The sequence below is a fragment of the Trachypithecus francoisi genome, unplaced genomic scaffold (genome assembly GCF_009764315.1).
Source record: "Trachypithecus francoisi isolate TF-2019V2 unplaced genomic scaffold, Tfra_2.0 Lachesis_group17, whole genome shotgun sequence".
NCBI lineage: Eukaryota > Metazoa > Chordata > Mammalia > Primates > Cercopithecidae > Trachypithecus > Trachypithecus francoisi.
The window spans coordinates 36,419,790-36,441,239 of NW_022681462.1; the positions used below are offsets into that span (position 1 = coordinate 36,419,790).

At 47.2% G+C, this 21,450-nt stretch overlaps 1 protein-coding gene across 1 annotated transcript in view; it reads left to right on the forward strand.

The window, feature by feature from the left end:
- Positions 1–1,093: 1,093 nt before the first annotated feature.
- The window catches only part of TCF7L1 (transcription factor 7 like 1), a 176,144-nt gene continuing 155,787 nt past the window's right edge, over positions 1,094–21,450 (forward strand). The window contains exons 1-3 of the mRNA XM_033175281.1: positions 1,094–1,766; positions 1,849–1,912; positions 2,153–2,280. Coding sequence (XP_033031172.1) covers positions 1,515–1,766; positions 1,849–1,912; positions 2,153–2,280 — 444 coding nt within the window. The 5' untranslated portion in view covers positions 1,094–1,514. The remainder of the gene's footprint in view (positions 1,767–1,848; positions 1,913–2,152; positions 2,281–21,450) is intronic.

The window sequence follows — 21,450 nt, forward strand, 5'->3', positions numbered from 1 at the left end:
TGCATGTCACCAAGCTCTCTGATGCTCTGAACCTAGCATATGTGGCTTTGTCCATATGGGCGGGCATCTCTGTAGAAACTCTTCTGCCAGTTGTGCTGAAAATAGTTTTACATAGTTCCATACTGTCTTCCAAGCTGTTTTCAAAGTTTATGCTCTCATAGTTCCCCACGGTGGATAACACAAGATACTATTCATTTTCCTCAAACTTTCCCGCACAGGTTGGAGAGAAATGACACCTTAATGTCATTGAAACAGGCATTTCTTTACTAAAAGAAAAAAAATTTTTTGTTTGGAGACGATGTCTCGCTATGTTGCCTAGGCTGGTCTCAAACTCTCGGGCTCGAGCGATCCTCCTGCCTCGGCCTCGGGAGTAGAACTGGCCGTGGTGCTCGCACCACAAGCATTACTTAGGTATGAGGCTGGTTGAGCATTTTTCTCGTGTTCATTGGCTACTCACGCAGCTTTGTGAATGGCTTTGGAGATCACTGGACAGGCAATTTTCCCTCGTAATGAACCAAATCCAAATTCTTTTCGAACCCAAGATCGCGATTTTTCGATTTAGGACCTAGCCCCAAACAATGAAGAAAAGGTGATCTTCAAAATTTCATGTATACATGGACAAGGTCGAAACCTGGGCTGGGGGTCGCGTTGGAACCCCACAGTAAAGAGGCGCGGAAAGCCACCGGGCATTTTCTGGGGTCCCATAAATGTCCCCAGTCTCCTGGTCTGTGTATCGAGCTCGCGCGCGCTCGGAGGGACTCCAGGCAGGGGGAGGGCACCGCGGCCAGTCTGTGCGTCCGAGGCTTTCCCGCAGGGGGCAGTGCCGCCCATCCGCCAGCGCCATACGGTGGGAGGGGGTGTGAACCTGCGTGGAGTTCTGGGGGTTCTTTGGGAGAAAGTTAGGGGATACGGAGGGGTGGGGGCAAGACTTCCAGGACTTGAGGGAGGCCGTGGGGAGGGCCGCCCAGGGTGCAGGGTGGGGCGCAGGAAGGAGGTCAGAGCGAGTTTGGGGTTGGGGGCGGTGCACGCTGCAGGGACACGCAGCCCCCGGAAGGTGCGAGTGTGAACGTGAGTGTGAGTGCGTGTGTGTGTGTGTGTGTGTGCGCGCGCGCGCGCCGCAGCTCTCCGGGTTCCGCGAGGCGCGCGGGTGTCAGCTTGCAGCCGGGGCTCCTCCCTCCGGCCCCCCTGCCCAGCCCGGCGGTCCCTCCCTCCCTCCCCGCTCGCCCCTCCCCGGCGGGCCAGGGGCTGGGACGCCCCGGTGGAGCAGGCGGCGGCGGCGGCGGCGAGTTGGGGAGCCCTAGGCTCGGCGCTGCTGGAGGGGCCCGAGCCGAGCCGCCTGTGCCCCGGCCGGGCCGCGCCAGGCCCGCTTCCCGCGGGGCCACGCCCTGTCAAACTTTGTTGCGGCGGCGAGCGCAGCGGGCCGGCTAGCGGGCGGGAGGGGCGCCGGGCCGGGCCGGGCAGGGCGCGGGCGGCTAGGGGCTCCGAGAGCTGCGGCCCCGGCCCGCGGCCCCACCATGCCCCAGCTCGGCGGCGGGGGCGGCGGGGGCGGCGGCGGCGGCAGCGGGGGAGGCAGTGGCTCCAGCGCCGGGGCGGCAGGCGGAGGGGACGACCTCGGGGCGAACGACGAGCTGATCCCCTTCCAGGATGAGGGGGGCGAGGAGCAGGAGCCGAGCAGCGACAGCGCCTCGGCGCAACGGGACCTAGACGAGGTCAAGTCGTCCCTGGTCAACGAGTCGGAGAACCAGAGCAGCAGCTCCGACTCGGAGGTAAGGAGGCTCCGCGGCTGGCCCCGGGGGATCCCGGCCCTCCGTCCGCTCACCCGCTCTCGCCTTTGTGTCTCCTCCGCAGGCTGAGAGGCGCCCGCAGCCCGCCCGGGACACTTTCCAGAAGCCGCGGGACTATTTCGCCGAAGGTACGTGCCCGCCGGGACAGCCCCCCACCCTCGATCCCCGCTGCGCTCCGCTGCTGAGGCCAGGCGGCCCACGGTCCCCCTCGCTCCGGTGTACGCACTCTTGCCCTCCACCTCTCTAGGCGGCAGCCCCCGTGGGGCGCGCGTTGGGGGCGCTCGGGTCCCCGGCTCCCGCCCCGACCCCCCTGCCGTGGCGCTGCCCCGGGGGCCCGGGCCTCACCTCAACCTTGGTCTTGTTCGCAGTGAGAAGGCCCCAGGACAGCACGTTCTTTAAAGGACCCCCATACCCTGGGTACCCCTTCCTGATGATCCCGGACCTGAGCAGCCCGTACCTCTCCAACGGACCCCTGTCTCCCGGAGGAGCGCGCACCGTGAGTGCGCGTCGAGCGCGCCAGGGAGGGTGGGAGGCCGCGGCCCGCAGGATGCGCCCCTGGGCTCGGCCATGGAGTGGGGGATGGGGCCTCCTGCGCCGATCTCAAGCAGAACTTGTTTGCGGAGTTGAACTACTCTCTGGCGGCCGAGCGCGAGGCTGCGCTGGCCAGTGCCTAGATGAAAGTAAAGTTCCTTTAACTTCTCCCCTCTTGCGGGTTGAGGTTTTGGAGTCCACCTCTGGGATCTTCCTCGGCCTCCAGAATTCTTCGCCTGCACCAAAGGAAACTTGGATTTGTGCCCGTTTTGGGGGGGTCTCGCTTTCCTTCTTGGAAATCGGTCAGCTTTCTCTGGCAGTGGGGCAAGGGGCCTGGGGAGCTGGGTTGGCGACCTTGTCCTCCGACTCCGGGTTCACTGAGCTGCTGCAAGCTGGTTCCTAAGAAACCCCGTTTTCGTGGCGGGTTATTCACAGCCCACGTTCCCACCCCCAGCCCTCGCACCGGGGCCTCAGCTTTTCTGCGGAGCTAGCTCTGAATTTTATACTCGCGTAGATGATTTCGAGGCGACCCGAGGCATTCTTCAAGTTGAGGAACTTGGCTTTTTCCCCCTTTTGTCGCCTGCTTTTCTCATTTAAAGCGAGCGCTGCGACACTTTAAACCTGTTAATGGGCGCGTATTGTGTGCTGCGCGCTGGCATTTAGAGCGGTGATTAAGCAAATTGACCGGGCCCCAGACGACGTGCAAATGAGGGCGGATTCCTTCGCCCCCTCTCTGTGGCTCTAAACTCCCGCCCCCCGCGTTGCGAGGGGCGCAGCTGGGGGCTGGCGAGGCCTTTGTGTCCCCCAAGCCGCCACTCCCCCCCAGGCTCCCTGCCCAGGTACTGGGTCTGATGACATCTTGGGTGAACGCCTGTCTACTGTGTGCCAGGCCCCCTCGTGCTGCTGCTTGGACGCAATGTGCATCGTAGTTCTTTGCTTCCCGCCTAGCTACCCAGTGCCCGCCACTTCGTTGTCGACGGTGGGTAAGGGGGCAGGGAGTGTTGGCCTCTTAGGAGCAGGGTCCCAGCAACCCACTTTATGCTAAGGCTGCTCTGAGATAACGATGATAATTAAAGTGTGCTGGAGAAAGGCTAGGTGCTGATATGGCCATTCCTGCTGTCACTGTACAGCGGTCGGTGGAGAGCCAAGGCCTCCACATTTGGTTCAGCAGGGGCGCTACCATCACCAGATGGGTTGGAGGAGGGTTGACGGCGGCGGTGGGAGAGTCTCTGACTGAGGGAGAGGGGAATGGGGAATGGGACCACACAGACCTCACAGTTTTGCCCTGAGCTTTGGCCCTGCTGGCCTGGAGCACCCCAGGAAGTCCTGAATGTAAGTGTCACTTTTGCAGTGAAAACTGAATGAGTCTATGGCTGTTGCTTTTTCTCATTAGTGTTAAAAGAAAAGAGGTGCGTGCCAATCAAAGGCGGGGGATCCAGGACCTACTGTAGTCTTCTTTAGGTTTTCAGTGATTCCCACCAGTGCCCACACATGTAGCTTAGTTCTGTAAGTTTTGGTGGGATTCCTGTAACTTTGCGTATGGGGGAGAGTTAATGCCTCTAAAGTCCCATGTTTCCATTTACCATTAGGGTATCTACAGAAAGGGATCTGGGAGGCACTAGCATCTGTGCATCAGCCCTCAGCCAAGTCCTGGTGCAGTTGAAGTCACCAGAAATGACTATTTCACCATCAAATAGGACTATGGCTCCCTCAAGGCTATTTCTCCACGCACCCATTTCTCTTTAGGGCATTTTGATTCATCCAGGCTCTGCTGTCTCCTCTCCCTAAGAGCCCAAGTGAGACAGATTTTTGTTAGTGTCCCCTTCTTCCTTCCTTCTATCATATTATGTGTTCTTATGCCTAAGAACTTCCAAAGGCTGATTCTTGCTGATCCTGGAGATTCCTGATTACTAAATCCAGGCCCGTGTGGGATTTTGGAGCCCTCCTTGAGGCAGCCAACCTTTCGCCTCTGCATGCGTCTCTGACTGTCCTCCTTCATCTCTGCAGCTGTTCCCTGCCCTGGCCCAGACACCATCCTCCTTTCAAGCCTCCTAGGACTTGTACTTTCTTGGGGACTTAGTATGTCCCATCCCACTCCCATACCTACATCTTGTCTTCCTGGTGACTTGCCCTTACAGAAGTTAGTTCATTTCCCAGTGTTTCTGTGTCTCTGTGTGCCTTTCGCTGTGTTAGTTCACTGATAAACTGGGGAAGTGTCCTGCCATTAGGTCAGCACAGTTAAACCTAATTTGACCCTGTTCTTTTGCTGCCAGTAAGTAAAGCAAATGAGGAAATATTTAAGCACTTGGTTGTCTGGACTATAGGGTGGAGATGATGGTTTTCCTCTGGATGATTCTATTAATATAATTAAGGTAATTGTCACTATAGGCAAATGGTAGGTACAGACAAAGTGGCCTTCTGTTGGTTTCCCAGCCTGGCAAAATGAATGTGGATAGATATGGGTGGGCAGTGAGAAGGGAGGAAAGTGCCCAGGATACATGATCCGATCTCTCTGATATCTTAGGTCTTTTTTACTGTTTGGCCTCTAAATTGCACCACTTTAGGCTTTGCTGCTCTAAGGCCTAGAGGTAGTATAAAATTAGGTGACCGCAGTTGTCTGCTGCTCTAACACTTCCTCTGGAAATACCAAGCCAGATGCATAAGTGGGAATTGGCTGGAGTATTTTCAGGGTGTTAATGAACCCTAGGAATAGCAGGCAGGAGGCTTCAACAGCCTCACCCACTGGCATAATCCTGCTGAGACCACTGGGGGCTGGCCCATCCTACAGTCTGGCCATCTCTCCCTATGAGCCATCACCCTTGCCCTCCACTCTGGTTTGGCTGGGATGCTAGGAAGTGGCCTTTTCCTGAGCCTCTTTAGAGAAGAGGTCCCCTCAGCATGGGATGTGGGCCAAGTCTCTGTGAGCTGCAATTGCTTCTTGTCTGGAGGCCCAGGGACCTTGTGAAGAGAGGAATAACTGCTACAAACCATTTTTCAAATAATCACATTGAAATTATACATTCATTTCTGAAAAGGCTTCACGGTTTACTAAACCACTTTGGGGCTGTTGCCTAGAATTTTGTTAGGAAAATGTAAGTTGGCTGGGTGCGGTGGCTCACACCTGTGATCCCAGCATTTTGGGAGGCCAAGGTGGGCGGATCACCTGAAGTCAGGAGTTCGAGACCAGCCTGGCCAACATGGTGAAACCCCATCTGTACTAAAAATACAAAAATTAGCCAGGCTTGGTGGTAGGCGCCTGTAATTCCAAGCTACATCGGAGACTGAGGCATGAGAATCGCCTGAACCCAGGAGGCAGAGGTTGCAGTGAACTGAGATCATGCCACTTCACTCCAGCCTGGGCAACAGAGTGAGACTCTGCCTCAAAAAAAAAAAAGAAAGAAAGAAAATGTAAGTCAACACATTAGAAAGTGAATGCCAAAAATAGTTTAAGACAAAAAAGAGCCAAAAAGAAAGTGCTGAATGTGGTTCAGCAAGCCAGCTACAACGTGATAGCAAGTAGTTTGACTGTGACCATGAAGTGAGTGCTGATGACATTTTGGAAAGAAACACTTCTAGGTAGTGTTGCTCAGGGAGTCTGTGGTTTTTGTGTCCATCTTATAAATTTCAGAACCTTTCCTTTTTTTTTTTTTTTGAGACGGAGTCTTGCTCTGTCGCCCAGGCTGGAGTGCAGTGGCTGGATCTCAGCTCACTGCAAGCTCCGCCTCCCGGGTTTATGCCATTCTCCTACCACAGCCTCCTGAGTAGCTGGGACTACAGGCGCCTGCCACCTTGCCCGGCTAGTTTTTCTTTTTGTATTTTTTAGTAGAGACAGGGTTTCACCGTGTTAGCCAGCATGGTCTCGATCTCCTGACCTCGCGATCCGCCCATCTCGGCCTCCCAAAGTGCTGGGATTACAGGCTTGAGCACCTGTGCCTGGCTTCAGAAACTTTTTGTGCAGCACAAGCACACAAAAGGCTTTGCTTCATTATTTCTCATACCATCTCAAGTCAGGTTTTTGTATGAAATTGTCCTGGTCCTCAAACGCATGCTCATTTTTAAGTCCTTTATATCCCACTGCTTCCCATGGGCAGTCTTTCTTATATCCTGGGAGCTCCTGTTCTTCCAGACCCAGAGGAACCCAAGCAGAAATCTTTGTATACGTATGAAGAGGTTGTCTGTTTTTAGGAGTTGTATGTAAAAGCTAAGGAAACCTTTTCTTTTGGAAGATCAGTATAAACATGCTGCTTTTGGTAAAATTCTTTTGAGCCATTTCATCTAAATATAACTTCTGTTTCATTTTTTTTCTAAATATAACTCAGAGTTTAATGAGGGCTTTTCACATGGAACAAGCTTTTGAGAGGGCCTGTGTTGCTGAAGTTTTCGCGCTTGGATTGCTGGGGTGGTATTGGTGACAAACTCTGTAGGGAAGGACTGGGAACCTGTCAATCTTTTTTCTTTGGTTGGGTGGATTGGGCAGGGAATAGCTGACTTGATTTGTTATAAGTTTGGAAAGTTATAGTTTGGTTACATTCTTCATTGATCACACTTCTAGGGATTCTTGAAGAAAAGGGAGGCAACACACACACAATCAATCTAACAGCATATTCTAGCCTTTACAGTGATGTGCAGTGTTACTAAAATAATTGGGAAATAAAGAATGTAAATGATTAACTCACTGGAAAATCTTTTAAATCTTCTATAATAGGAAGGCCCTACTTACATTCTAATTTAGAGATACCTTTTACTTGCCAAGCTAGGGAAATTTAGATTTGCACTCTTTTTTTTTTTTTTTTTTTTTTTTTTGAGATGGAGTCTTGCTTTGTTGCCCAGGCTGGAGTGCAGAGGTGCGATCTTGGCTCACTGCAAGCTCCACCTCCCAGGTTCACACCGTTCTCTTACCTCAGCCTTCTAAGTAGCTGGGACTACAGGCGCCCGCCACCACGCCCGGCTATTTTTTTGTTTTTTAGTAGAGACGGGGTTTCACTGTGTTAGCCAGGATGGTCTCTATCTCCTGATCCACCCACCTCAGCCTCCCATAGTGCTGGGATTACAGGTGTGAGCCACCGCACCTGGCATAGATTTGCACTCTTAAATTTGCACTCTTAAAATGAATTCCTAACTCCTCAACTTCTTCAACTAAAGTCTGTTGGATACCTATCATGGGCGATAGCTAAGGGACCATGGGAAACAAGATAAGACCCAGACTTTGCCCTAAAGGATTTAAAAATTAAGTAGGAAAGAAGTCATAGTAGCACTGTAATAAGTTAAGAGGCAGTGAAGCCTGGAGGAGCATTTTCAAATAGAAATTGAGAAAAATTGCTTCCTGGGTGATCCAGGAAGGCAGGTCGAAATAGGTTTAAACTAGTCCTTAAAACTCAGTCATTCTTTAATCCAGGTAATTCTTGTTAATTTAGAAGAATGTAAATAGTAAGAGGAGGCATTTAGAGTGAAAAAGTGGAAGTCCTCCTTCACTCTCAAGGTGGGAGCCAGCACCAGGAGAGCAAAGACATGGAGGAAGGAAAAGTTAAGGGCAGTTTGGGATAATGCAGCTTATTTCAGTTTCATTTGCCTGGAAGGATAAGGGGCCAGGACATGGGCTAAGGAACCTAGAATGCCAGGGAAGGAATCTGATCTTACTCAAGAGGCAGCAGAGAACCATCAAAAGTTAGGCTGGGAAGTGACGTGACTCGTACATGTGGCTAGAAAGATAATGGTGGATTGGAGGAGGAGGACCTGGAAGGCGATAGAGCAATTAGACTCACAGGAGCCAGGAGTAAGGTGAAAAGGGCTTCAGAGTAGCAGAGTGGAAAGGAAAGGTGGGATGGGAGGAAGTGGGATGCTTGTCTGCACCTCTGTGGGGAGGGGAGGTACCAGATCCAGAAAGTGGCTGATGTCACAGTTAATTCCTGGTGTGCAGGCTCGGGCACCTGGGGACTGACTTCTGTAGGTGGGGAGGCCTCCCCAGTGGTGGACAGATGCTTACTGAATATTTTGGCAATAACAGAGCCCACATAGTCTATGAGAGGCTCTTTTTGGGAGGAGCCCCTTGGTTTCATTAGAGACATGTTAGGTGTGAGGGGATGTTGAGGGGATGATTGAAACTGGGTGATGTAAGAGAGGTAGAGAAGAAGGGGAAGGGATGCTTACAGCAGGGACAGAAGTCTTTGGAGGAGGATGGAAGGGAGCACTGGGTAAGGTAGGAGGAACGCTTAGGAACTCTCCTCCCCCTTTCTTTTCCCTCCAGCTTCCATAATGTTGCATGAAACATGAAAGAAAGGGGGAGGCCAGGTGCGGTGGCTCATACCTGTAATCCCAGCACTTTGGGAGGTCAAGGCGGGTGAATCACCTGAGGTCAGGAGTTTGAGACCAGCCTGGCCAACATGGTGAAACCCTGTCTCTACTAAAAATACAGAAATTAGCTAGGCATGGTGGCAGGTACCTGTAATCCCAGGTACTCAGGAGGCTGAGGCAGGAGAATCACTTGAATCCAGGAGGCGGTGCCTGTATCCCAGCTACTTGGGAGGCTGAGGCAGGAGAATTGCTTTAACCTGGGAGGCAGAGGTTGCAGGGAGCCGAGATTGCGCCATTGCACTCTAGCCTGGGCAATAAGCGTGAAACTCTATCCGAAAGGAAGAAAGAATCCAGCCTGGGCAACAAGAGTGAAAGAGAGAGAGAGAGAGAGAGAAAGAAAGAGAAGAAGGGAGGGAGGGAGGAAAGAAAGAAGGAAGGAGAAAGAAAGGGAGTGTCCTTGGTGCTAGATGCCACAGAGAGAGAGGGGACAAGAAGACTGAGGAGTCAAGAGGAGCTTTTGAGCCAGATGCTGTGGCTTGTGCCTGTAATCCCAGCTACTCAGGAGGCTGTGGCAAAAGGATATTTTGAGGCCAGAAGTTCAAGACCAGCCTGAGCAACAGTACAAAACCTCAACTCTAACAAAATTTTAAAAATTAACCGGGCATGGTGGTAGCTCAGGAGTTCAAGGCTACAGTGAGCTATGATTGTGCCACTGTACCCCAGCCTGGGTGACAGACAGAGTGAGACTCTGTCTCTAAGAAATAAATAAAAATAAAAAATAAGAGGAGCTTTTGGAATTCAGCTATTAGGAAGTTACTGCTGCCCACGGAGAGAAGTGTTCCAGACAAGTGGTGGTGGTAAAGGTAGAGAGAAGAGACATTAGCTCAGTGCTTCCCAAATAGAATAGCCAAGGTGCCAACCTGCAGACTGGTCTCAGGTGTGGGCCAGTGCCTCCCCCTCAGCTGGAACCCCAGACCAGACTCCTGCAGTTTCAAGCAGCCTCCTCCTCCTATCCTGGTGTACCTTCCACATCTCAGTACCACCACGGGGAACCCCGAAGACTCTAGACAGCCCATTTTAAAACCCTGACTATGGAAAGAAGAGGGAAGGGAGGAGCTGCAAGTTTGGGAGAAAGTATATTAGTATATTTGGGATGCTGGAGTGGGAGCCTGTTTGTAGGAGCCATAGGGCAGGCTTGAAGATGAATGGGCAAGAAGATGAGAGTAAGAGGAGGTGAGACTGAGAGCTTCAAAAGCAGTCAGGCTTCTTCCTTCGTCCATGGAGGGTGCTGTATAGTAGGTGTCCTCCCAGTTTTAAAGATGAGCCCAAGACTTGAAGATGAGGTTTTAGGGGAATGCAGAGGTGAGTTGGCAGAAATGGAGAGTGTGCATTGGAGGACCAGAAGGCTTCTTGGTATCTCAGGAAAACCAGGGCAAGTTGGCTAGAGTAGGGGCCCTGGAATTTTGTTGGCAGCAGGGAGACTGCAGGCCCTTCCCCTCTATCCTCTCATAAAGCCCAAAATGTTGGGAACCTTTTAGCTACATGTTAGATAATGAAATGTTCGTGTATTGATTGAAAGGCATGGCACACCTGGGAATTTTTTCCTCCTTTTATTTTCTGGAGCTGGCTGATTTTGAAGAGGGCTAGAGAATCAAAATACACTTTGTGCCCTGTGTGGTGGCTCATGCCCATAATCCCAACACTTTGGGAGGTCAAGGTTGGCAGATTGCTTGAGCTCACGAGTTTGAGACCAGCCTGGGCAATATGGCAAAACCCCATCACTACAAAATATACAAAAGCTTAGCTGGGCATGGTGGTGGGCACCAGCTTCTTGAGAGGCTGAGAATCACTTGAGCTGGGGCATGGAGGTTGTAGTGAGCCATGATCACGCCACTGCACTCCAGCCTGAATGACAGAGTGAGACCCTGTTTCCAAAAACAAAAACAAAAAATGTGTGTATATGTACACACAACACAGACACAATTTGTGTGCAGCTAGGGGCAGATATTGAGATATCGAAGTGATAAGTAACTGGGGATAGGGAAGGACTGGGCACTTGAGAGCATATAGAAAACTGCTCTAGATTGTCTATTTTAATCTATTTTTGGAGGAGGTTTTTATATATCCCATGTTTTATATTATTTCTCCCAAACTGGATTAGATTTAGTGAACAATAAAACAAATGCAGTTTCCAAAACCTTGGTGTTCAGAAATTAAGCGAACCATGAGGGCAATGAAGGGGACTTGCCCTTTTCCTCTATGCTGTATGTGCTGCCCAGGGAACAGCCCCAGGACACTCTACAGTTTCTTTTTTTTTTTTTGAGGCGGAGTCTTGCTCTGTTGCCCGGGCTGGAGTGCAGTGGCCGGATCTCAGCTCACTGCAAGCTCTGCCTCCCAGGTTTACTCCATTCTTCTGCCTCAGCCTCCCGAGTAGCTGGGACTACAGGCGCCCGCCACCTCGCCCGGCTAGTTTTTGTATTTTTAGTAGAGACGGGGTTTCACCGTGTTAGCCAGGATGGTCTCGATCTCCTGATCTCGTGATCCGCCCGTCTCGGCCTCCCAAAGTGCTGGGATTACAGGCTTGAGCCACCGCGCCAGGCCACTACAGTTTCTTTCTGAGACTCACAAGGTGTTAGCAATGCTCTGAGTTCACTCTATTGACAGATATGTTTAAGGTTCTCAAATAAATTTCAAACTTCTAAATCTTTTCTTTTTATTGTGTACATAATCTACAGATTAGGAAAATGATCATCTAATTGAGAAGTATACTTCAAAGTTTGAAAATAAAATCATAAAAATGTTTTCCTAAACATAGCCTTTTTCAGAGTTTTTATGGATATGGTCAAGGGCAATGACTCTAATTACCTGGGGTCCTCAGACAGGAAATGAGCTCATACTCATGCTCTCAAACTGTGTCACAGCATTTTTGGAAATCTATTTTCATTTTTATTCAAGAGGGGGAACAAGGCCTCAAGTGTTCACCCTAATTGTAGAAAATAAACATTAACATGAAATTCACAAAAGAACTACTATAAATGGCTGCAAATATGTGAAACTATGTTCAACTTCCCAGGGAGTCAACAAATACTAATTAATACAAGAATCATCTTTGGCCCATCACATTATGGTTTTGTCCGAATAAGCCTCTTCAATGCTGGCAAATGTGTGGTAAAATGGCTGCTCTGGCTGCTCTTTTTGGCTGTTCTTAAAGGGCGTAAATAGCTCCACCCCATTTGGGAAGCACTTGGCAATGACTGCTAAGACTTTAGTATTTTTCATAGCTTCTAAGCTGCTAAGAAATAGATACTTGTTCGCATTTTGCTGCTGTGCAAACAGACTTGTAGAGGTCAAGTATCTTGTACAAGGTTACATTGCTGGTAATTGATGGCGCCAAGATTTGAATGTGGTTGTGAGTCTGAAGTCTAGGTCTCCCATTCTGCCCATGTGACTTTACACACATGCCTGATGTAACTAGCTCCTCCTCCTCTCCAGAGAAGGGCACTGACCTTTGTTTCCCAGTTCAGAAATCCTGATGTGAGTTATCAGCTGGGGTTGAGGGTGGATAGATTTGTTCCAACTTTACACATTGGACTTGAGAATGTACTTTCGTGTTGTAGAAGTGAGTGACAGTTGTGGTTGAAGTTGCTTCCCTAGTGCAGCGCCCCAGAGGAATTAATGACCTTTAATGGGCTGCCCCAGGAACTTCATGCAAGGAAAAGGTGCTTACCTGCTAACATTTGACCTGTTTGGAAATTGGGGATTATTTTTCCTCATTGAAATTGGTGAGGGTTGGAAGAATACACAAACGAGTCTTTGGTGTGGAAGAACACTGGAGGAGTAAACTTACTATTCTCGCAATTTGCATTACAACATAGTTTGGTTAACAAACCCAGCTCTGGTGAGCCAAGTGTGCAAATATTATTTCCTTATGGTTCATCTTATAAAATATTTTATAAATTGGTTGCTTTCTTTAAGCTCTTCGCAAAAGAAAAATCAGTCCCAAAAATCTATAAAAGACTATTTCAGCGATAATTGACCATTAAGGAAATACATACTAGGCTGCGTGTGGTAGCTCACGCCTGTAATCCCCATGCTTTGGGAGGCCAAGGTGGACAGATAGCCTGAGCTCAGGAGTTCAAGACCAGCTTGGGTAATGTGGCAAAACCCTGTCTCTATAAAAAAAAAAAAATAGCCAGGAGTGGTACCATGTGCCTGTAATTCCAGCTACTCAGGAAGCTGAGGTGGGAGGATTGCTTGAGCCCAGGCTGTTGAGGCTACAGTAAGCCAAGATCACACCACTATACTCTAGCCTGGGTGACAGAGTAAGATCCTGTCTCAAAAAAAAAAAAAAACTTTTTTTAAACAGTAAAGAAATACATACTAAACATTTACACAGTTATTTTGGGAATTGCAGAGGGGGTATTTGTCTTCTTTCCCATCCCCCTTTCTCTCTCTGTGTGTGTGTGTGTGTGTGTGTGTTTAAGATGGTTAGAAATCATGAAATTCCACCAGGCACAGTGGCTTCCTCCTGTAATCCTAGCACTTTGGGAGGCTGAGTCGGGAGGATCACTTGAGGTCATGATTTCAAGACCAGCTTGGCCAACATGGTGAAACCCCATCCCTACTAAAAATACAAAAAATTAGCTGGGTGTGGTAGCACACACCTATAATCCCAGCCACTCAGGAGGCTGAGGCAGGAGAATCACTTGAACTCAGGAGGCAGAGGCTGCAGTGGGCTGAGACCATCCCACTGGACTCCAGCCTGGGTGAAAAAGCAAGACTTCGTCTCAAAAAAAAAGAAATCATGGACGTTCCATACTTTTTCCTTTACTTCCCAAATGACTTTCCAATAATAACATGGTGGAAAGATTAACAAAGGGGGCTTATGATATGATTGATAGAAGGTGGGGAGGCTTTTGGGGTTCTACCTAAGCCATCCTAGAGACCTGGGTATTGCAAAGCACTAAATCTTAGATAAATATCTTAGACCTCATTAAAGTGAGTGGGGCTATTATACGTAGGAATGTCTATAGAGAATGTGTGGAGAAAGCAGAAAGGTGTAAGTTTGAGAGATGGCAACTGTGATTAAGGAACAGATGGATCTCATTGATAATGAGGAAGAAAAACAAAAGAAGTAGGAATGAGTGGTATGAAAAGCACATCAATTTACAAGTCCAGATTTGTTGGCAGTAGTGCTTTCTGATGTTTGGGACTACACTCCCCTCTGTAAATTCCAAAAAAGGATATGTCGGGGTCATTAAACTGAGCTGGATTTGCAAGATATACCTTCTAGAGGTGGTTGGGTGTTAGACTCTGAGATTCTTATCAAGGACCCTGCGGGAGTGTCCTCTAGCCCTCTGAGCTCGGTGGAACCATCCCGCCCATCCAATAGGTGCGGAGCATAAGCTCAGGGCAGTTGTTGACCTGCCCAAGGGCAAACAATTAGGAGTGATGGAAACAGGACTAGGGTCCGTCTGCACTCTACAGTGGTAAGGCTTCATCTTCCACCACTCAGGGAAGTACACAGCCAGCAGTGCTCCAGAGATGATGTATCTCTTTTTGTTATGTTTTTATTTTATTTTATTTTTTGTTTATTAAAAAAAAATAGAGACAGGGTCTCACTGTGTTGCCCAGGTTGGTCTTGAATGCCTGTGCTCAAGGGATCCTTCCACCTCGACCTCCCAAAGTGCTGGGATTACAGGCTTGAGCCACCGAGCCCAGCCGAGATAATGTACCTTGAAATACTTCTTTATCTAAAACATAACACCTGACTCATAATAAGTGATTCAGTTGTTGATTGTTGACAACATGAATATTTAAACATCAATATTAAAAAACAGCCCCATAAGCACCGTTAATGTTCCAGGGCACTATATCACGCTGTTCTAACTGTTCCTACGCTGAATTCTTGTGCATCTGATATTATCATCTCTATTTTATGCTTGAGGAAGCCAAGACTGTCACAGTAAACCAGGGGCCCAGAGTCACCTCCCCAGAAGGTGACAGAGCCAGCATTCCAGCTGTGGGGGGTTCTAGTTCCACCAGGCTGCAGTTTCCCTCCACTGAAAATTGAGCACCAAATTGACATGACAATGCATGAAAATGCCATTTGAGGCAAGATTCAAAGAAATGGTGTGTAGAAGTAAAAGATGAGTAACATCCCTCGGCATATATTCTTTTCAGTGGCCGGCCTGCCTTCCTGCCTGCCTGCCTGCCTGCCTTCCTTCCTTCCTTCCTTCCTTCCTTCCTTCCTTCCTTCCTTTCCTTCCTTTCCTTCCTTTCCTTTCTTTCCTTTATGGAGTTTCTCTCTTGTTGCCCAGGCTGGAGTGCAGTGGCGCCACCTTGGCTCACTACAACCTCCATCTCCTGAGTTCAAGCAATTCTCCTGCCTCAGCCTCCCGAGTAGCTGGGATTACAGGCACCTGCCACCACACCCAGCTAATTTTTTGTATTTTTAGTAGAGACAGGGTTTCACTGTGTTAGCCAGGATGGTCTTGATGTTCCAACCTCAGATAATCTGCCTGCGTCGGCCTCCCAAAGTGCTGGGATTATAGGCATGAGCCACAGTGCCCGGCTTCAGTGGCGTTTCCATCCCTTCCACTTAGGAGGCATTTTTAGTGCCTGACGTAGAATCAAAGCCTTAATAGCTGGTTGATTTACAGTCTCAGGGGTGGTGTTAATTGCTATCTTAATCTTTCTTTGCTTTTCTGCACTCTGCAGCTCCATTGATTCTGTTTTTCCCAATCTCCAAATTCCCTTGTGTTTTTCTTCTGATACTTTGAGGTGGTACACTTGGTTCCTTAAATATCATATGTGAGATGTTAACAGTTCTAGGTGGAGGTACACTGGCAATCAATCCATTCACCCAACTTCTCTGTATGTTTGAAAAAATTTGGAATTAAAAACCCAGGATAAATAAACTAAGTCCTATTTCTTCAGCCAAATTCAAAGTCCCTGCGGTCTTACATCCGGAAACCCTGGGGTCTGCCTGGGTGGTGTCCTCCACCTCAGGCCAAGGTTGCAGCAGGTCCTTATTCTGTTGTCCATGATGAAGCTTTTAGTGGGGGATCCGAGTAGCAAAATACCCTCACTCTGTCCTCACTCTGTGTAATCTTCCCTATATCCCAAATTGGGGATTGCTTGTGTGTCCGCCTCCCACCTGTCACTCTTCCCCTGCCCCTCCTCACGTGATGCTGTGGGAACCCAAACCCCAGCACCTCCTAGATGAGGGCAGTGGTAGAGCGCCAGCTGGAGATGGGGAGAGGAGGAAAGACAGGGAGGGGACATCTGGCTCTCGCGGTCCAAGGGGATTCCAGAGAAGGTGAGGGAGAGGAGCCCCAGTCCCAGAGATTGGGGAGGACAGGATCTTGGGGGTCCCAGCTGGGCCGGGGGCCCCAGGACCCTAGCATTAACGTGTAGCCCCTGTGCCACTTGTGGATGAAGCTGCCCTTGTGGATCCACTCAGTGGCAGACGTGGTGGTGCCTGGGTGTTAAATTTGTACACCATATGTAATAATAGTGGGCATCTGTTTGGTGCCTTAGTTTGTTGCTTCGCTCATACTCCTGACCAGCCCCACATCCTCATGCATGTGTGGGTGTAACTGTACATTGGATATACAGATGCACCCAGACTTAGAATGGGCTTACATCCAGATAAACTCATCGTAAAGTCAAAAAAATGTTAAGTTGGAAGATCATAGGTTAGGGACTGTCTGTAGTTTTTACTTATTAGTTATGTTATTGACTTAAACTGTGTTCCGGGTGGGATGCATAGAAGAGAGGTACCATGGGAGGGTAAGAGTCTAGTAGGAGTATTAGAGTGCATGAGCTGAAAACACTTTGCTTTCTACTTTACAACATAAACTTTTTTGTGTTATAAAATCCTTGTTAGGGAGAGTGAGACACTGGCGCTGAAGCTTTGGAGTGGAAAATGGGTCATCTTCACAAGGGAGTTCGCAGTCGATGCAAAGGAGAGTTCATGGAGGAAGGGGCTGGGATGGGGAGAGTCTGTGGAGTCTGGGACAGCCCTTTAACAAGCAGTTCCTTGGCCCTTGCATGGAAAGAGAGGAGGGGAACTCGTCTGGAGAGAAAGAAGCCCAAAGCTCCATCCAACGGGGATGGAGAATATTCTATTAACAGGCCAGCCCTTGTCCCTCTAGGTGGCAGTGTGTCTAGGGGGGTCTGGAACTTGGTCTTGGCCGTGGTCTGCAGGGCACTGGGTCCCAGCCGGGTCAGGAGTTGGCTGTGTTGCTCTGCCCCAGGCCCCTCAGGGAGAATGGGGATAATGACAGTCATAATGATAAATGGGGGCAGACAGAGCTTTGAGAAGCACTGAATTAACACTTTGTCTGAATGGACTGCGTTTTAAAATCAGGATTTGTCCGAGGCTGAAATGAAATATCAGCATCAGAGAATCTCCAGGATATAAAAAGAAATTAGAGGCCGGGCGCGGTGGCTCAAGCCTGTAATCCCAGCACTTTGGGAGGCCGAGACGGGCGGATCACGAGGTCATGAGATCGAGACCATCCTGGCTAACACGGTGAAACCCCGTCTCTACTAAAAAAATACAAAAAAACTAGCCGGGCGAGGTGGCGGGCGCCTGTGGTCCCAGCTACTCGGGAGGCTGAGGCAGGAGAATGGCGTGAACCCGGGAGGCGGAGCTTGCAGTGAGCTGAGATCCGGCCACTGCACTCCAGACTGGGCGACAGAGCGAGACTCCGCCTCAAAAAAAAAAAGAAAAAAAAAAAAAAGAAATGAGAAATGTTACCAAAATAATGTACAGTATTATCACAACTGTATTAAGATGTTTAGTAGCCAAATATTTTAACCAACATCTTAACAAGTGGTTACAGTATTTAACAAGTTCTTATAGTATTTAAATTTTTTTTTTTTCTTTTTGAGATGGAGTTTCACTCTTTTGTCTGGGCTGGAGTGAAGTGGCATGATCTTGGCTCTGCCCCCGCAGATTCAAGCGATTCTCTCTCCTGCCTCAGCCTCCCAAGTAGCTGGGATTATAGGCGCCCACCACCACACCCAGCTAATTTTTGTATTTTTAGTAGAGACGGGGTTTCACCATGTTGGCCAGGCTGGTCTTGAACTCCTGACCTCAGGTGATCCACCTGCCTCGGCCTCCCAAAGTGCTAGGATCACAGGTGTGAGCCACTGCGCCCAGCCCTTAAAATTTTTTTTTATACGAAATGACTAAATGTAGTCAGGAGAGAAGCCAGAAATGCATAAACAAAAGTAATTAGTACATCAACATCAGTATTTAGTGCAGGTTTTGAATTTACATGGTTGTCAATTCCCTTTGCAAAAACTTAACATATGACTTTAACATAATCACCAGTTTGTGTGAGTTCTTGATCAAATAGCTATCAACAAGATGATGTGCATATGTATATGTGTGTGTGTATACACATGTATATATGCACACACACACTAACTTTATAAATAAGTTAAAATTTGTATGTAGGATATATATAAGCAATATGATATATAAATATATATTACATTTTAACTTTTAATTTTAGAATAATTTCAGTCACAGAAAATACACAAAAATAGCACAAATAATTCCCTTGTACTTTCCCCTAGATTTGCCTTCTTTCTGTAACTTTTCTTTTTTTGAGAGGGAAGTCTGGCTGCAATGCCCAGGCTGGAGTCAGTGGTGCCATCTCAGCTCACTGCAGCCTCTGCCTCCCGGATTCAAGCAATTCTCCTGCCTCAGCCTCCCAAGTAGCTGGGATTACAGGTACCAGCCATTATGCCCGGCTAATTTTTGTGTTTTTAATACAGGGTTTCACTATGTTGGCCAGGCTGTTCTCAAACTCCTGACCTCAAGTGATCTGCCTGCCTTGGCCTCCCAAAGTGCTGTGATTACAGGCATGAGCCACTGCGCCTGGCTCTGTAACTTTTTTCGGAGTCATTTGCAAGTAAGTTGCAGGCGTAATGTCCCTTTACTTAAGGGGGCATTATTTGCTAGATTGCATCTCTGATACATATAGAGCATATTTGTGAATCTAAATAAGAAGAAGGAACAAGATACATTCTAAAAACAAGGACATTCGCCAAAGTGCAATTACTGAAATCAGGAAATTAACATAGAGACAGTGCAATTGTCTCATCTATGGAACTTACTCAGATTTTGCCAGTTGTCTTACTGATAGATGTCTTTTGTAGCAAAGGAAAACATTTTTACTTTTATTTATTTACTTTTATTTATTTTTTAAAAACATATTTACTTTTATTTGTTTTTTTGGCTTTAGGATGAGTCCAAGATCACATCTTATGCTTAATTGTCTCTTAGTCTCCTTTAGTCTAGAAGTTCTTTGGCCTCTGTCTCATGTTCTTGACTCTTTAAAGATTACAGGCCATTTATTTTGCAGAAGGACCTTGACTTTTCTTTTTTTTCCCTGGTGTTTCTTCATGCGTAGCTTTAGGTTGTACATTTTGGGCGTGAAAGGTATGGTGTTCTTCTTATTGTATCTTCTCAGGAACATTATCTATTTTTCCCATTACAGGTGACACTAATTTTGTTTTCTTGGTTAAAATCATGTGTTCCAGGTTTCTCCAAGAAAGTTACTACTTTTCTTTTTTGTAATTAGTCAGTACTTTATGGGAGATACTTTGAGACTATGTAAATATCCCATTTCTCATTAAACCTTTACCCAGTGATTTTAGTGGCCATGGATGATTCTTGCCAGAAACAATTTCCACTGTGACAGTTGCCAAATTGATGATCAGTTTTTAAAAATTGACAGTTAGGGCAGGAGCAATAATTTTTTCAGTTGCTAGATTGTTTCTGTGACACTTAGAACATATTTGTGAATACTAAATAAGGTGAAGGTATGAGATATCTTGGGGTCTCTCCTTTTTAAAAAATAACAGGTTTTATTTTCTCTGAAGCTTTTATAGTCTTTATTATGTCTGGATCAAAGATGATTTATCAAGAAACTATACTGCAAGATTTTGGAGTTTTTTCCATATGAAATGTTGAGATAGCAAAGTTGACATTCTGCTCAGCATTTTTCATAGGATGTGAGTAACTTCCTAATTAGGTTTTTATCTTGATGACTCCTGTGGAGTTTTTCACAGTCTGGATTTTGCTAAATGCAACCTCATGATATCTTTTAACATGTTTCTCTGTCCCCTGAAGTTCTTGAAAATTGTTAGATTTAGATTTTTGGTCAAGATTCAGAGTGTTTCTCTCTCGCTCTCCCCCATTCCTTCTCTCCTTTTTAACTTATTTTTGCAAGACTGCTTCATATAATAGATGTTGTTTTCCATCAGAGACACTGATTGTCTCTCTGTGATGTCAGCAGCTACTAATTATCAGCACACACATCCTTTACCTCATTCGCAGTTTCAAAATGATGATAGTCTATTTGTATCATTCCCTTGTCTATCAGTTATAATATTTTTTAAAAGAGAAACTACCCCTCACCAACTCTTTAGTTACCTCAGATCAGAGGTCAGCAAACTAAAGTCTACAGGCTAAGACCAGTTTGCCACTTTATTTTATAAATAAAGTTTTATTAGAACACAGCTATATTCATGCATTTGCATATTGTTTAGGGCAGCTTTGGGGCACTACAAGGTGCCCAGTTAATTAGCTGTGATTGAAGCCATATGTGGCTCACAGAGCTGGAAAGATTTTCTATTAGGCCCTTTGCAGTAAAAATTTGCTGACCCTTGTTTTAGATCATATGGGGAAAGCAATTTAAATGCCTTATTCTTTCCCTTTATATACCAGTTTCCTCCTGGTGTCATGGCACCCTGTAAAGGTGACCAATGAAGCTTAAGGATAAAATATTATTATGAAATAGATTTAAACCTGCTTAATGTCTTTCAGTCCATTTGCAATTATTATCCTATTGATACCCAAACTGTCCCACCTTTAGTCTGCTGGAGCCTCTTCAGGCTGGCTCCTGAGTCCTTGTGACACAATCCTGGTGGTCTTGGATGCTTCTCTGCTTGCTGGTCTGGTAGGATAGTCCAGGCACACCTTGTACATTTGTTGTCCCAGACCAGGAGATGGCCATTTCTAGAAGGAGCTCTGTCTTCTTTTAATGGAAAATGTTACTTACAGACCACTGTCTGAACCCTAGGGTTGCATATATAGCTACTAAAGGTTATTGTGTTTAAAGTTGTGAGTGCACTAAGCAGTTCTGTAGAGACTAGAGGTAGAATATAATATGCCTATTGTAATTTTAAAACAATAAGCATTTATTTGCTCTAAAAGGATATACCATTCTCTCTCTCTCTCTTTTTTTTTTTTTTTTTTGAGACAGAGTTTAGCTCTGTCGCTGAGGCTAGAGTGCAGTGGCACAATCTTGGCTCACTGCAACCTCTGCCTCCCAAGTTCAAGCAATTCTCCTGCCTCAGCCTCCCAAGTAGCTGGGATTACAGGCGCACACACCTCACCCAGCTAGTTTTAGTAGAGATGGGGTTTCACTATGTTGTTCAGGCTGGTCTTAAACTCTAGACCTCAGGTGAACTGCCCACCTCGGCCTCCCAAAATGCTGGGACTACAGGTGTGAGCCACCATGCCCAGCCTATTCTCTTTTTTTAAATGTACTCTTAATATTGGTGATTCTGTTCATCAGTCCCCCTACTTAATAATTGTATAATTTTACATGATAATTGCTTTCTACATAAAATTAATATTTTTCATGCTCATATTTTACTCTTTCAACAAAAAATAAGCATACATATTTCTACCAACTTATACATTTCAACAGGTGAGGGTCACAAGGAGATTTTCACTCGAGTTGCACGTGGAATGTTTACCTATTTTTGAAAGGGCATGCTCAGATAATGACAGCAGTTTCGAACAACATGCTTC